The 16,087-nt window shown below is 41.0% G+C and overlaps 1 protein-coding gene across 3 annotated transcripts in view; it reads right to left on the minus strand.

Annotated features, from left to right (window-relative positions):
• The window catches only part of ntrk3b (neurotrophic tyrosine kinase, receptor, type 3b), a 138,308-nt gene that overhangs the window by 40,893 nt on the left and 81,328 nt on the right, over positions 1-16,087 (minus strand). For all 3 annotated transcript variants that reach the window (XM_028401842.1, XM_028401840.1, XM_028401841.1), the window contains one exon: positions 14,570-14,672. In XM_028401842.1, coding sequence (XP_028257643.1) covers positions 14,570-14,672 — 103 coding nt within the window. The remainder of the gene's footprint in view (positions 1-14,569; positions 14,673-16,087) is intronic.

Raw genomic sequence — 16,087 nt, forward strand, 5'->3', positions numbered from 1 at the left:
CCTTAGCTGACAGGGTGGGTGCACAATTTTTCACAAAGTATCATTTCAGTTGTTTGTGCAATGTTTATGTGGTATGAGTTGAAACATATTCTACACCTAGAGCCAGAGACTAAAAAAAAAAAGACGTATTAGCTAATAGTCTGAGATGTAAATTAAAGTCTTGTTGCCCTGGTCACAGTGCTTGTAATTGTACTGTGGGAATAATCTGCAGCATAGTGACAAGCCCAGTCCAACAATGTGTATCTCCTCCCCTATGCTCCCTGGACAATTGTCCCTGACACGCAGAGGACAGCTTCCTGGCCTTCTTCCTCTCACTGTAATGGAGGTCGGATGCTGCTTTTCCGCAGTTCTGCCCACATTAGCATCTTTAGTTAATTGGCACCATTTGCTCAATGGCATCGCTTGAGTTTGTAAATTACTTTTACAATTGTCACTAATTATCAAGCTCGATGAGTGGAATTGGTGCGATTGGTCCCCAGTGGAGCAGAACCACAACAGGAGGAGGAAGGATTAAGACTCCGGGGGCAACGAGAGGAGCTGGCTAGCCGAGGAATACAGTAGCACTACATGCTAATCAACAGAGGATTACATGCAGATGGTGTGACTGTAGCCCAATGCCTCTACATGCTGCATACTTGATGAGCTACTGATGCACTTTGGCTGCATCCTCAAGAGAGATAAATGTATTAAAATTCAAGTTTGTTTTTGCAGCTTTTACATTTATAGTAAGAGGAAATGGGTTGTTAAGAATCTGTACATACACAAATAAAGCCAAATTTAGATGGAAATCTAAAATGATTACTCAATAATAATCTTCATTACAAATATGCAGAACTGTTGACCCATGGCTGAGTCCATGGCATGAGCAATTTAGCGGAAAAAAGCGTTAAAGGCATAAACACGTCACGTGTTAGACAGATAGCTTGGGGCATGTGTGTCTAAATGTGCTGTTGACGGTTGAGATGTATTCCAGGGTTAATATTTCAGGGTTACTTCTGGCAGAGAAAAGGTTGTCATAAAACTAGTCCCATACGCCTGAATGTCAGATAATTTGTCTTGTGCATGATTACTGTTGAATAATTATATCAATCTTTCAGAAAGAAACATAAAGACTAACTGGGCATTTAGTTGATCTCATCAATGACTAATGTTTTCTTTCCCTTTTAAGCAGATATATTGACATTAGAATTTTACTGATTTTTCCCTAAGCTGCTCAAAGCATACTAATAAGAAGTGTCAGAGTAAAGTTTAATTTTTGGGATCTTTCCATTGTCGGGTTAAGTGTAACAGCAGGTTACACTTAAAATGTTAAAAGAGAAACAAGATAATTACTAGTTTGGCAAACATTGAACAATATCTGTCAAAATTACTTCATCACATCCACATCGACACTGACCGGCTTCTTCGCACTAATACTTCACACTGGATGAATTTTAATATAAGCCACACCCCTACACAATAAAGAGAAATCTATGATCCAGACTGTTCATTGAAGGAGATGTGATTTTCCTGCTGTCTGACACTCACTGCTTCCACATGCAGGCTCATACTGTGTGCTGATGTTTAGGATCGATCGTCTCATGTTGACCTATGAGCGAGTTTTTCTCACCACCTGGGTTGACATAGTGACTAAGTCCGGTGGCAAATCATCAGCCGAGTTGTAGCCGCACCATGAGCCACACCGCTTATCTCCGTTAGATGACAGACACACACAGTACGGGGAACATTCGGTTCAAAGAAGCCTAATAATTGAGGATGGAGCAGTTATCGGAGAGACTGTTTTGTCTGTCTTGTCAGTATGAGCTAGACAGTCCAGCCTTCTGAAAGGCCAGGCAATTTGCGCTCCAAATGTCATGTTGCGAGAAGGCAAACATGGCCTGGTGAAAGAAGGCCAGCGAGAGACAAAGGCCCAGGTTAAAGACGTGCCAGACAATTATTCTTCCAAAGACCTAGGGAAGGTACACACAATATATTAGCAGCTTTACTCTGTCTTACTGGAATATGCTAAAGATAAATAGTCATCTCCTGCAAAGTATTAATCATTGATTAAAAAATGTTTTGCTCTTTTTTGTTTTGCTCCTCCTTATTATTTTTTTATTTGATTTTTTTATTTTTTTTCGCAGTGTGGAGGAAATTAGATTTTGCCCTCTGGCACGACGGCAGGATCAGATTGTGGCTGCAGTAGCGTGGATCTTATCTTCACTGCAGCATTGCTCCAAAACATATTGCCGACCCTCTCTCTGTGGAAATAGGCTTCAACTGTCGGAGCAAAGGTAGCACACGCAAACACACACATCCTATATTCTCCCTTTCTCTGCCTGGGTTATACCTACTGTGTTTCTCATTTCAATATGTGCATGTGTGTGTATGGAGGGTTGATATATAAATCTGAAGGATGCCAACTCTCATATGACCCAGAAAGTGCCTATTGCTGTGGTCGCAATGAAGCTGCTCCTAAATCAGAGAGTACAGTCCCTGGAGGTGGTATTAAATCACGCACTGGCACACACACACACACACAAATCTTTACATCCATACATATGTAATATTATGTAGACATGGTGTAAATAAAGGTGCATCATGGCTTTGACGTGGTTTTTACAGTAAACATGAATTTGTCCTCAGCCTGTTTACGTCAGGCTCAGTTAGGCGATTCATAGATTTCTGTAATAATAATCAGAATGTTCTTGGCTGTAGAGCCGACCTTACATCTGTCAGGACCGCAGAGATTTGTTTCAAAGACCCTCAGCTGCCTCTGGGTAAAACAGATTTAACCCTACTACAGTGAAATGTTCATCCAGACAGTCACACAGGAGAGTCAGCAGAGTGGCCAGTTCACCCATTAGTTAAAACACAGCTGAGCCAGCCTGTCAGTGCTCCCTGAACGCCTCCCTCATGGTCACTTCATTTTCTCTGCTCCTCTTTTTTTTCCCCATGCTTTGTCCTCTATCCTCTTCCTCTTTACTCTCCATGCGTAAAGAACATGCTGTTTTCAGCAGACTCTTGTTTGTGCATTAGCACTGCTAGCCTGTTAGCCTGTTTGTTTAGCTCATCATCACCGTGCTCCCCTGGGCTACATGGAGTTTATCTCCCTGCCATTTAGATGCCATGAAGCCCAAACACAGAAAGGAAGCCACTTTGCCAAGCAGCTGAAATGTGATACTACAACTACAACACACTATTACAGCAATGGATTGTCAGAAGGGTTTTCAAAAAGCACAGTAAATAGAAGAGAATAATAGAAACTTTTCTGGGGATGTTTTTTTTTCTTCTTTTGAAAAATAAATATAAATAACAGGAGATAGAGCTTCCCCTGACAACAAGTTGACAACAAGTGAGCTTTCTATTCTTGAAAGTGTTTTTGTGAGAATTCTGGCAGTAAAGTGCCCAACCTTGGTGTCCTATTGAAAAACCTGGCAAAGAGGCTTGCTGTTAGTAGGGTGAGAGTATGAGGCAGAGTCAAAGCGTGCATGAGAACAAGGCTGTCACAGGCGATGTTTGAAATGAAAACAAAAATCTAGAGACCTAATCAAAACAATGTTTCCATTATGCAGAACATAGGGAAGTGGAAGAACACATTCCACAAGCAGCAGGGGATGATATGACAGATAAAAATGACCCACTAATCCAGGACAGCCATCATGAAATGGGAAAAATGCATTACATGCTATGATTACAGGGGTAATTATGTATCTTTAAAGTGAGGTTACATTTAATCTGATTCTGTATTTGATGCTGAATTGGCTCACTACACGTTCCATGTTGGTACTACAGACTGTATATAATTATGGACTGAGTGTCCACCTATAGGTTCCTGATGAGCCATTTTGAGTCGGTTGAGTCCACCTAAACTCTAACACGGGCAAAAAAATGGAGCCTGGACCTGAGGTGCACATGCAGGTACAGAAGGAGGAAGCTGTGAGTCTGCATTCGTCTGTCACTCAAAATGGTTATAACCATAACTGTGAATTATATAGAAAATTCACCTCTCGTTGGCTGGACAGTCAATGGACAAGAAGCGGGGGACCGCCCGGGTAAGTAAAAAGTGTTTGTCTTGCTGCTGCAGAAGGTTTAAAACCACAAACCTTCATGCTGCGAGGTGACAGCACTAACCACTGCACCACCAGGCTGCACACAAACCAAACTATCCCTTTGCTAATTCATAGAACAATATAGTAGGAAGTAAAATGAAGCTTTTGTGCATTTAGGACAAGGTGAGTGTGCTTTCAACAAACTAAAGCTTTGTGCACTTGTCTTTGTAGTAAAAGATGGCATGACATGGAAACAAAGGAGCAATTTAATTTCACATTAAAAGCTGCAGAGTTCCTGTCTGTCTCAGCTGCACTGCAGCTCACCTTTTGAGAGGGATTAGTTTGTCAGATTTCCCTTGGCTTTGTGTTAGTATGACAAAAATGCCCTATAAACCTGTATAAGTGCTCACCATGCACACACTTTATTATTACATAGCTGTGTATCTTAAGTGTATAGTTAAGGTTCCACAGTGGAGCCACCCTGCATGCAAAATGCTTAGAATCAGACTGCCCAGTCAAATGTAAGTGATGGTATTGAGCTGGCAAGATGTGCAAACAGCAGAGTGTGTTCAGTCGTTACGGCGCCTCTGAACACATAAAGTGACAATCTGCCAGGAGAGACGGGGCCATTGTTGTGCTTACTGCGAGCACAAGAAGAAGCAACATCCCGACGCCATCTGGCTGCATCTAATCATAACCAGTGACATCCGTTTAGCTGCTGTTCCTGAACATCACAGCACCGAATGCACATTTCAACTCCAGACACCTCTGGACTCATTACCAAGTGTTAAGGTGTCGCAGAGACAAAGAAGATAAAAAATGCAGTGGCCCACAAGACTGTGACCTGTAAAATTGACATAATCTGCTGCCTTTGAGGAGCCGGTAATGACCTCTCATCGCAGGGTGACACACTCTCCATCTTCATTTCACACCCTCTTAGAGCAGCACAGATGGCCTTGGCATTTCCTTAACAGCCTCTGAAATCTTTCATACCCTGGCAGCAAATCTTGTGCATCTCCTGTTGCTTGGAAAACATTGGAAAAATGCACGGAGCTGGTGGTGAGGTAACTCGTTATTCAACACACACACACACACACCTTGCAGGCTCACAGGTCACAGATGCATGCTACCCAACCTGCTGAATTGTTAACACAGAGTGGTAACAGTTTCCTTCCTCACTTATATATATCGCCCCAGTTTATTTTGCATCAATGTGTACTAACAATGCTTTGCCATGGGTTAATACACAGGTTAATGAGGTGTGACAGGGCCACTGTAAAATGCTGCTAAACCAGCCATGCAGGATAATTCGTCTTGCCTCAGAAGTGTCAGCTGCTGCAGCTCCCTGCTCTTTAATTCATTCAAATGAATTTTCTTTTAATTGTTTTATCCTCGGTGCTCACTAACTCCATTAGGGAGGAGAGGGAAAGGGAAAGAGAGACATATGAAGAGAATGGTGCAGGAGAGAGAGAGAGGAAGAAGTGAGGGGAGAGACACACAGAGACAATAAGAAAGAGATTGGATGAGATTCACTGTGTGTGTGTGTGTGTGTGTGTGTGTTCTATGAATAATTAATTCCCTTGTTGTGATTACATAACAATTATTCTCTAGAGGTAAAACTTTAACCACCCTTATAAAAGATGAATCCATATTTTCTATCTATAACACAGAGGTCTCCCGGTCCCTTAGGTGTGTTAATGCAAGCTGTGCAGAGGCTGATGGGAACATAGTGATGGGATGTACAGGGAGATGGGAGGAGCGGCTGATAGGAGGACAGTGCCTGATGACTTCAGGCTGACAGTAGTGCTGGATGAGTTGTATGCCAGTGATGTTGTAGGCACTTAAGTGGAAGAAAAATAAATTCAGCAGCTCTTTATCTCACAGTAGTGCATCTGAAGTTTATTTGGCTGATCAAAAACAAGGTTGAAGCTAACAAAGGAAAACAAATATTTTTCTGTTTATCCAGATAGATCTGCAGGCAGGGGGCCAAGAGGAGATACTGGCAACATTAAAGCAGGTTTTCTTCAAGCACAGCCGCATGCTATCAATAAAACAAAAAAGATTAAAAAAAAAAAAATCAAGCTGTTCACTCAAGTCATTAAAGTTAGGAGGAACATTTTAGATTAAGCCAAATCAAATCCTCTCAGTTCTCTACAAGTAAAGGTTAGACGTTAAAAATAGGGTAAGGGGTTAGGTAAAGATTACGGTTTGTCTTAAAACACATGTGTGTTTTAAGACGGTTTGTCTTAAAACACACATTCCCTTCTGCCATCGCCATATTCAGCTACCGTGGTGACAGGTCCCGCCCACATAAACGTATAGACATGTGGTACACAGGGTCCATTTTCAAGGATTGAAATACCATTCTCATGTTTTCCCACTGAGGATGGGCTTATCAAGACTTGCCTCCACGGCCACTGGGATTTTGAAATAATGTAGAAAATAAGCTGCAATGATACATCAAAGAAAACAATACTTAAAACGGGTCAATCCTCACAAATGACACCTTTAATGACTGACCATGAATGTTGAAATAACGCGCTTATATTACGAGCAAGCTAATAACAAGCTGAAACAATCTCACCTGCATGACTATGATATCATCACTAAGTTTACTGCTCTTCCCTCTTTGGCAGTATAAATGTATTGATGACATTTGTAGTCCTGTTTGGACAATCTCATCCTAACCAAAAACACAGTGGGAAAACAAAACTGTGACTTTGGGAGGTGCTAAAATGCCAATGCTCTTCCGGGTTTTGGGACTTATTCCTGTGGCACTCGAGCCAACTATTGTAAGGACTGAAGCTTTGAAGGTTGCTAGGTGATGAGAGCAGTGCATTGTGACAGCTTGTGGCACAAATAGGAAATCTGATCAAGACATGCAACTATAGTCACTCTCAATGATATGCGCAGTTATATGAAACCTAAACACACAGTGTAGTACAGTAATGTCACCATTACAATTGTAGTGCTTTTTAATGCTGTATTTCTTGGGTAACAGAACATGTCACCATTTAGAATATAGGATATGTGGTGGTAAAGTGCTGTGGCTTTAGATATATGGCACATCCTGTCTTCCTAAATACATACTGTACCACAGTAAAGGCTGTCGGCCTATAATAGTGCAATGCTGTCTATGAATATATTTGAAATTTTCTGTGGTAAATGCGTTCAGTTAGATACGGAGGACCCCGAATGCTGTCACTGTCAGACACACTGTCACATCATTATTGATTTAGCAGAGAATTTAATTTCAGTGCTGGAGCTGCTGCTTTATATTTGTCAGTATAAAAGAATCACAATCCTGTCCAGCGTAGGAGTGAGCATGCGGCACCCTACATTTGGTTGTTACATAATATGAGCTGTTTCCTGGGCCGTTGGCTAAAATTCACACTGAATTAACTAGTGGTTACAGTGGGGGGCTAAAAAAAACCTTCACAGTGTGCTCCTCGCTTAGGAAAAAGGGCAGAAATATCATCTCAGACCCTGAAAAGCACCTTCCCACCTCTCAGCAGTGGATGCTCTCACACAGGGTATAATGAGCAGAGCATCGCCTTCCACATGAAGAAAATCTAAACTGGAGTCATGCCAAAGGTTTCCCGAGGGGGAACAAAGGGGCTGAAATGTTGAGCTGCGCAGGCTGAAGGTTTACAGCTGGGCTGCACCTCCTCACTCAGCCTGCTTCCTGGGATAGTTTTATACTGCTGGTTACAGTCAGTTAGCAGAGGCTGAGTTGTAGACTAAAACTTCAACCAGGTTTTCATAAATCTTTCTAAGCTGCCTTGTTTAATGATAACAATAAAGCAGCACTTCCAAAGGCCTCCCGTGGACACAGTGTGGCTGACAGGGAACACTCAGTTCTGTATTATGAGAAAGTGGAAAGTGCTGTCCAAGCTGTCTTCATTGTACTCCAAGAAAGCTGTCTGGTGAGACTCAGTCCTTCAGTGTTCATTAACTTGAAGAAAACTCATCAACACTGCTGTTCTGCTGTACTGAGTCTATTTCAAGGCCTCATGTAAACAGCACAAAAAAATGAGCGCAATAATCATTAGCAGAGTCCTCCAGGATAAGGAATGTACTGTATGGTTGGGAGGTTGAATTAAAGTTCAAGGCAGAAATAAATGTGTACTTCCTGATGTTACTACTTACAGTATGTGGTTGATGGAGATGGTGCAAATTAAAACAAAACAGAGGTCCTCAAAAGAAATATGGCCAACAGTAAAAGGCTGAATAAAAGCCTGTGGGTGTACTGTGCAAACAAAGGTGTAATTAAAGAAGGTGTGAAAAAGATTTAACATTATGTTCTCTTAAAGAAAACCAATTCAATTGGCATTGAAAGAATAACTTTAATGAGAACGGTTTGTATTTACAGTATATGACTGAAACGTGCTGATTCAAATGTTCTTCCTGATGCTTTTTCATGCATGTGCTCCTGCACAGGAGAACCTCACATTTACAATGTTCTACAGAGTAAACACATTTGTTTTTCAAAACACAAAATGCCTCTCACTCAACTAGCCAGTGACTGAAAAAGTGAAGGGCAAACCTGGTGTTTTCAGAACAATTCCCATCGGGGGGATGTAGCCAAATTGCTGAAGCAATTCAAAAAAGCTTTCTTCTTCTGCTCCTGCATCCGTATTCTGCTGTGTCCTGACATTTTTAAAGATGCTATATTAAGCTATTGTTAAACTCAGAAGACGAAGGACAGGCTTCTGAACTATTGATAGCAAAGGCTTTAAAAGGGAAAAGGCTTCCAAACACCCAGTCAAAGTGCATTCAAAAAGACCACTCTGCAGACCTGGCCTTTTACTGGGAGCCATAATGCACACGGCAGCAAAGTACAGTGCACATCTCCACAGAGAGACACCAAGAGGACACAAGGCACTTAGCTATTAGCAGTCTAGCACTGGAAGTTCGGAAATAAATAAATAAATAAATAAACAAATCAAACGAAAAATAGAAATCCTATTTGTACCAGGAACGGCATATCCACAGCAACAACCGCAGGCCACCCCTGCACTCTACATCCATCCAGGGACAGTCGGCACCACAGCCAAACTCCTTTGGAATACTCTCATGCAACTTTTAAGTGGGATAAATAAGTAAACAGTCCTTTTTTTATGTATTTTCATTTTTTATACAAGGTGCAAAAAGAACTGAGGAAGGACATGTGAGATCATGCTGTGGTTTGGGGTTTGCAGACAGCATCCAAATCCTTTTAGGGTTTAACTAAAAGCGCTGCCGGTCTGTGCAATGAATCAGCAGCAGAAATGGCCTGAAAAAAACAACAACACAATATGACAACAGAGACGCTAGAGGATGAACTTTTACTTCCTAAAATGCTTTCATTTCAGAGGGAAAATAAATATAACTAAAAAGGAAGAGAAGCTCTTTCCTGTGTGCCTGTTGCTGTTTTCTTGGCAGTCCCATCTGTCACATGTGTTCAGAGGAATAAATTACAGCCAATTATGATGACGGTGCTGCAACAACTGAGCAAAGGGTAAACACAGTTGTGTGCAGGAAAGACACAAAGTTTGTGATCTCTATCATGACAATGCTGAGCGGTTCTGTTTATATGAGATTTGATGATTTCATTTAAAATAATAAAAAAATGGAATTTCTCCACATATAAAGGTATCAGAGTTTACCTGACATCAGTATGCTACACTGCTGTTTTATATTAATCACACATGCCCTTTCACTTCTTTTAACAGTTTGTCTACATTAAATAGAATAAAGTTACCGTCGTTGAATTTTGCATGAAGTCTGTCAGGCATACAGGTGTCTGTCTGTCTGTCTGTCTGTCTGTAGATGGACACATCTGACTGCTTAGCAGCAGAGCTCACTGTGGCCACTGGAGGCCAAGTGAGGAAGTGATGCAGTAAATGCTGCTACGTCTGTAAGTGTGTGCATGTGTGGGCTGATCATCCCCAGGCCTGGTTCAGGTAATGTAGCGGAGAGGAGGGTAAGTCGCCCTGACACACACGTCTGGATCAGAGGCTAGCAGGCTGCCGCAGGGTATGGTTTGTATGTGTGTGTGTGTGTCTGGGAGATAGTATACATCTCTGTGATTTATCTACCTGTCTATCTGCATGTCTGAACCTGAAAGCTGTCTATGTTGATTAAGTCAAGTCTCTTATGAGTGTAGATGGACTAATATCTTTGGAAATAACACCAGCTTCAGTTTGCACAACATGGTTTACTGACACCTGTGAAAGACCTCACATGTGTCGACCCAGTAATAGTTAATTGGCTGGATGAATATATGTGTTTATGAGCTGTGTCTACACACTGTGACTCACAGGCATCCGCCTGACCCTGACGTCTTGGTGTCTCAACATTTATGGCTCAGTCAGTTGTCAGCGGGTTGCTGTTTGTCATAGCAGCGTGAACAGTGCATATATGCATGTATTAGGGGTACAAAAGTAGAGCATTTATCATTATTTACCCATCATTTTATGGACAAATCAAATCTATTGGTTTGTAGAGTGTGTATGATTGATGAAAAATAGGTAGGTTATTTATTCAAATTCTTTGATATTCTGTTTACTTGCTTCACTGTTTTAGGGAACGAAAAAGAAACAGCTCATTTCAGAAGCTGCAATGAGATTCTGGAAAAGATATAATGGAATTTTGATTGACTGATCAAATACTGATTCTAAGCTCTAAATGAGAGCAAAAATTCCCTCTGTTTATGAAAGTTCATCCTGTGTGTGATGGTGGATCTGTCACAATGTCCACAGTTGTTTGGTTGGTTGGTGTATAAACTGAATAGTGCTTTACAGTGAGCAAGCATAAGGTACTAGGATGTGCTTTGTGAAAATAATTTGTCTGAAATGAATTGAAGGTAACATCAAAGAAAATAAAACCATAAGCTGTTGGTTGTTGGCTTCATCAAGTTTAGTGTATGTTAGGGCATGTGTGTGAATGAAGTACACAGCATAACTGGGGGGAAAATATAAACACAATATAAACGGTGTAATAAAGTGATTTTACAAGCCCAGAATGTTGGTTTAAAATTTGCATCACTAAAATGGGACAAGTGACAGAAAACTAAATATAGCAAAGATTCCTTTAAACATCTGTCTGTGCGGTGCTGATTAACAACAACCTCACTCAGTGCTGTTTCTTCCATCATTTGTCACCTCCTGACATATTTGTTTGTTTACTGTATATTTCCAACCTGAAAATCTGTACTGAAAAGGAGCCAAAAATAGCATCTGTATCATCTGTTCCTTATGTAAACATGCAGCAGCTGCCAACAACTATTGCGGATGAGACCCGGGTATACCCAGAGCGCAGCACAATGTGGCACTGATTCCCAAACCCTGCTGGGACCTTCAGAGGTACCATTTAGTTACCTTCAGAACTTCTGTATTTTAATGACAACCACAGCACAATGACTCCCAGTTGTCAGTTTTCTTTAACTTTGCACTTAAGCACCCCTATTAGGAAGAACTTTTTTTAAGTGTCTCATGGTTTATAGTCACTTATGGTTTAAAAAGTCTGCCTCACTTTCTCTAGCCTGAAAATAAATGGCTTTAACACATAATGCATTGAAATATCTGACCTGGATCGCCGGTTTGAGTAGGTTTTATTGAGAAGATAGGCAAGGTGACAAAATGATATACACTTTGTTGTATATTGGCCGCACTTACAGCAGCAGGAACTGGGTAATTTTCCACCAGAATATAAGAAAAGATGACAGGGGAGCACAATACTTATTACTGACATGCTGAGTGCCGTTTTCTAAAGAAGCATTATTGATTCCCTGCTGACAAAAATCTGTGTGAAAGACACTTTAAAGCCCACTGGTGTAAATCACACTTTGAAAGATGAGCCTGATGCTTAGGCTGCAAGATGTTTTAGCCAGGAGGTTAGCTGACAACATATTGATCTGAGCAACAGGTTATCTTCAGTAAGAGTAGATATGCACACTGACAAACACACACACACATACAAACACATGAGTTTTATCTTTCATAAAACCACAATTACAGCCACATAAACTGAGCAGCAGTGTATTATGAAGTCAGAGGCAGCCAGTGGATGGAGCTGGCGGTGGGCCTTGAAATGCCAGCAAATCAACTGAACACAGCACACACACACACAATCTCCAAACACATAAAATGAAAAAAAATAAAAACAGACTTTTTATTGGATGCCCAGAAACGGTCGGTGATCAAACTCCAACAACCAAAAGAGCCACAGTGATTTAGTGGTGCGAAAATCCATTATGGCTCCATCCAAAAGTAATGACTTCTTCAAGCCTTCCAGCTGATTCTCCAGAACAAGAGTAGAAGGAGTAAACACACACACATTGGACAAATCAGGCCTTTGTACAGAACAGCATGAGGTCCTGAAAGAATTCACCCTGACATCACCTCTGTTTAAGTCTTTTACACCCTCTCTCAGTCACAGTGACAGCAGGGACAGTAACATCTCTATTTAAAGTGCACAGGCTTACCCCCTGTACAAACAGACAAATAAGCAAATAAGAACACAGGTCCAAAAAGCCAAACATTATGGCAATGATGTGTATGTAGATAAGGTAAAGCAAAACTGATTATTTATCCACCATCTATAGGCATACTTACTGAACATGCTGATATTTGAACACCACTGATTTTATATATATCTATATCTATATCTATATAACTGAAATTACACAGGGAAAGAGCGTGACTGGTGCTTTTCAAGTGTCTACAGAAAAAAAAATGTTGAGGTGCCCTTGAGCAAACTGAGCAATTTTAACATACATTGTATGGATCACTGAGTATTGCTGGGTAACTGTGTGGTGTTCAGTGAGATTATTTAAAAAAAAAAAAAAAACTCCAACTTTGGACCTTGCCATCACGGAGATAAATTACCTTCCTCACTGCTTCTGCTTGGAGAGTACTGAAACTGCACTTGAAGCACCCTCTTGCTAAGAGTTGACTCCGACAGTCCTGCAGCGACGGCGGCTGCACTGAGCATTAAAACATGCTAAGCTCTCAGCACTGCCAGCAATATGAAGCAGGCCTTTGATTTGATAGCAAGTGAAAGAAAAAGGCTGAGCAGTAGCACAGGCTCTGGGCTGTAATACACATTTATATTGATCCTCTGATGGTGGCTATACTGGACTCTGAATTAAATAGAAATCACAACTGCAACTCATAGTTGTGGGTGGATATTGTAAAATGCATTTTGAATGCTCCTAAGGGGATGAATAAAGTATGACTAAAGTATCTATCTGAACAAAGACAGTGAACAGCAATGTGATCAAGCAGCAGCTGTAGCATCAATTAAATCTTTTCTCATGTAACAACAACACAAACATCCAACTGCCAGTTTATAACATAAACTATTTATTAGTCTTATTTATATTTATTTATATTTTCATCCGGATTGCTAAGCGATCTTTGGCCTTTGTTTTTTTCTATGTAAAACCAATGTATTAGCCCAGCTAAAAATTCCTATGACAAACCTGTTTGTAAAGCCTCATTAACTATAAGGCTCATCCTTGATTAGAGACAGCTTTAGGCCAATGCAATAATTGCCACCTCCTAAATAATTAAAGCAGAGAGTTCTTTACAGAGGTAAGTAACGAACTCTAATCCCATAAAGTAGCTAATTAAAAGGTGGCAGCGGCTAATGCTACTTTACACCATACTTACAGTACATAATAAGGAACATGCATGGTTTGAGGTGTGGGTCATGGTGGCATGTCCATTACAAAAAAATGTTTTCATTAAAAAGGTAAATAGCAACAGACAAAACCTGCAGAAAGAACGAGTGCACGTCAAGCTTGAATGAATTCTGGGCCATGTGTTCTTTGTGAATCACACACCGTTTCACCCACCATAAAATCACTAAACACAAGCAGAGGCCAACATTTGGCCCTCCCAACCCGCTCAAGCGGTGTCCGGGCAGACAAATGCTTGAACCTGAACCAGCAGGACCTGAGCCGGTGCCGCCTTCACCTCTCTGCTTCACTCCTCTGCTCCTAGATCAAGCGCCATGACACCTCTTCCAACACTTGGAAGATAAGCAAAACCTGGAGCTGACCCAAAAAGACAGCTCAGTGCGCACAAAAGCCATATTAATCCTATTGAGTTCCTCAGCCTGATCGACAGCGCCAAGTCTACTAATTAATTCAGGATCCTATCTGCAAACGCTCTTCACTGCAGACACAGTAAATATGAGAGGTGTATGTACTGTACATGCAACATATTTGCATCCAATGTGTATCTAAAGGTCTTTTGGCACTCAGCTACATGTAGCAACATAAACCAAGACCATTAATCGTCTTTCCCAAGGCAGAAAACATTATTCCTCTAAATGAGTCCTCTTGAGGATATGACAGCAGTTCAGTAATAATGCAGCAAAAAGTAGGACTTATACAGTACGGTAGCTGCCCATGTACATTTTCTAGTGAACAAATGTTCTGAAGAGAAGATTAACTGAGGGAATAGATGATGCAACTGGCAGAAAGGCAAAAAAACAAAGCAAACTGTCTGCATGCTGATCAGCTTCCCTGACTATACGTGCAGACTTACCTTTCATACCGAATTTGGAGCGCCGGCCATATTTGTTGATGAGAACAAAAAGGACGAGGAGGAGGACACAAGCAAAGCCTGCCAAACCCACAGCAATGGAAACCTGGGAGAAATGAAATGCTGTGTCAGACTCAGACGAACGTGTAATCCTGATCACCTTAAACACAAAATCAGAGTTTAAGCCAACACATTGTGACTACTGCTTCCTCAGGGATTACAGCAGCGTGAGAACCATCTTGTCTGTGATGTTTTCTGGTTAACAGGGCACATTGCTTCCCATCAGCAATTGTTAGAAACTAGGATATGTTGACTTATAATAGCAGAAAAAGCACAGGTGTACAGTAACTAAGAAGAGTGAGTTTCATACAGGCGAGCGGCTTCCTGAGTCAGGGCATTGTGCATGCAGCCATGGCTCGCACAAACGAATCTATTGTTCACAAAAAACAATATAAAACAACAAAAAAATGCAAATATTGATGGATTCTCCACCTAACACCAACAAACATCTGCTGTATAGTGACATGGGTTAAGGCTTTTGCACATGCTTCACATCTGACCTCTTATGAGAGCTGACCTGCACTGCCACAAAAATGTGCAAATTCAATTTCAGTGCACCTTAACCATAACTGTGACATCTCTGTTTCTGCACTTTCATGTTATCCAGTTACTTTCCTTCTCCTACTACTACAAATATAACCATGGTGTAAGGTAAAAAGCTCTGCCTTGAAATTTCATGCAGCAGACTGAGTTTACTTTGGCATGCTTCTCTCATGTTTCTCATGATACACTGCCCTCCTGTACCTAACATGTGTGTCCTTCTATTGGATTAGGTTACCGGTCACCACAGGTAGTAAACATGAGAATAACAGAAGCACTGCAGAGCACTGAGAAGGAACTCGGTGAGAACACATTCTCTGAGTAAGCTGTTTTTAGCTTTAACCTTTTTTTTAATCATAAACATCAGACATGAAGCCATAAGAGTCTGATTAAAACACCTAATACAAGATCATCATTTTAAAACAAGTCATTTGGCACCAATAAAGACAGGAGGCTTTGATTAGACAGCTAGTTGAAGCTGATGCTCTCTCCAGAGCTGCCTACAGAATGAACAACTGCAGGCTAAAAACCAGAGACCTGTCATTGACTGTGTGAGTGTGCATCCCAGAATGTTTCAAAAATAGATGAAAAGTTTTAAGTGGTAAAAATGCCTTTGTTAGCAGGTGTGTGCACACTGTGTGTTTCCACAGCCATTTTCACCACAGACATTTGAACTAATCACAGCAGGAAGAGCACACATGTAATTAATAACATTACCAATGGCTCAATTCCATTTTTGTATCCCAGTAAGGCCTGCCAGTGACCCAGTATGCACCCATTCAGGAAAATGAATCTATCGCCCCTCAATGACAGCAGCCATCATTAACATTATTAATGACACCTGTGCTTTTCCTGCTACCATATGTCATAATGTCTAAAACAGTCTATTAACAGCCCATTAATAGTAACTCAGTCTACTGA

Source organism: Parambassis ranga, chromosome 3 (genome assembly GCF_900634625.1).
Source record: "Parambassis ranga chromosome 3, fParRan2.1, whole genome shotgun sequence".
Classification (NCBI taxonomy): Eukaryota; Metazoa; Chordata; class Actinopteri; family Ambassidae; genus Parambassis; species Parambassis ranga.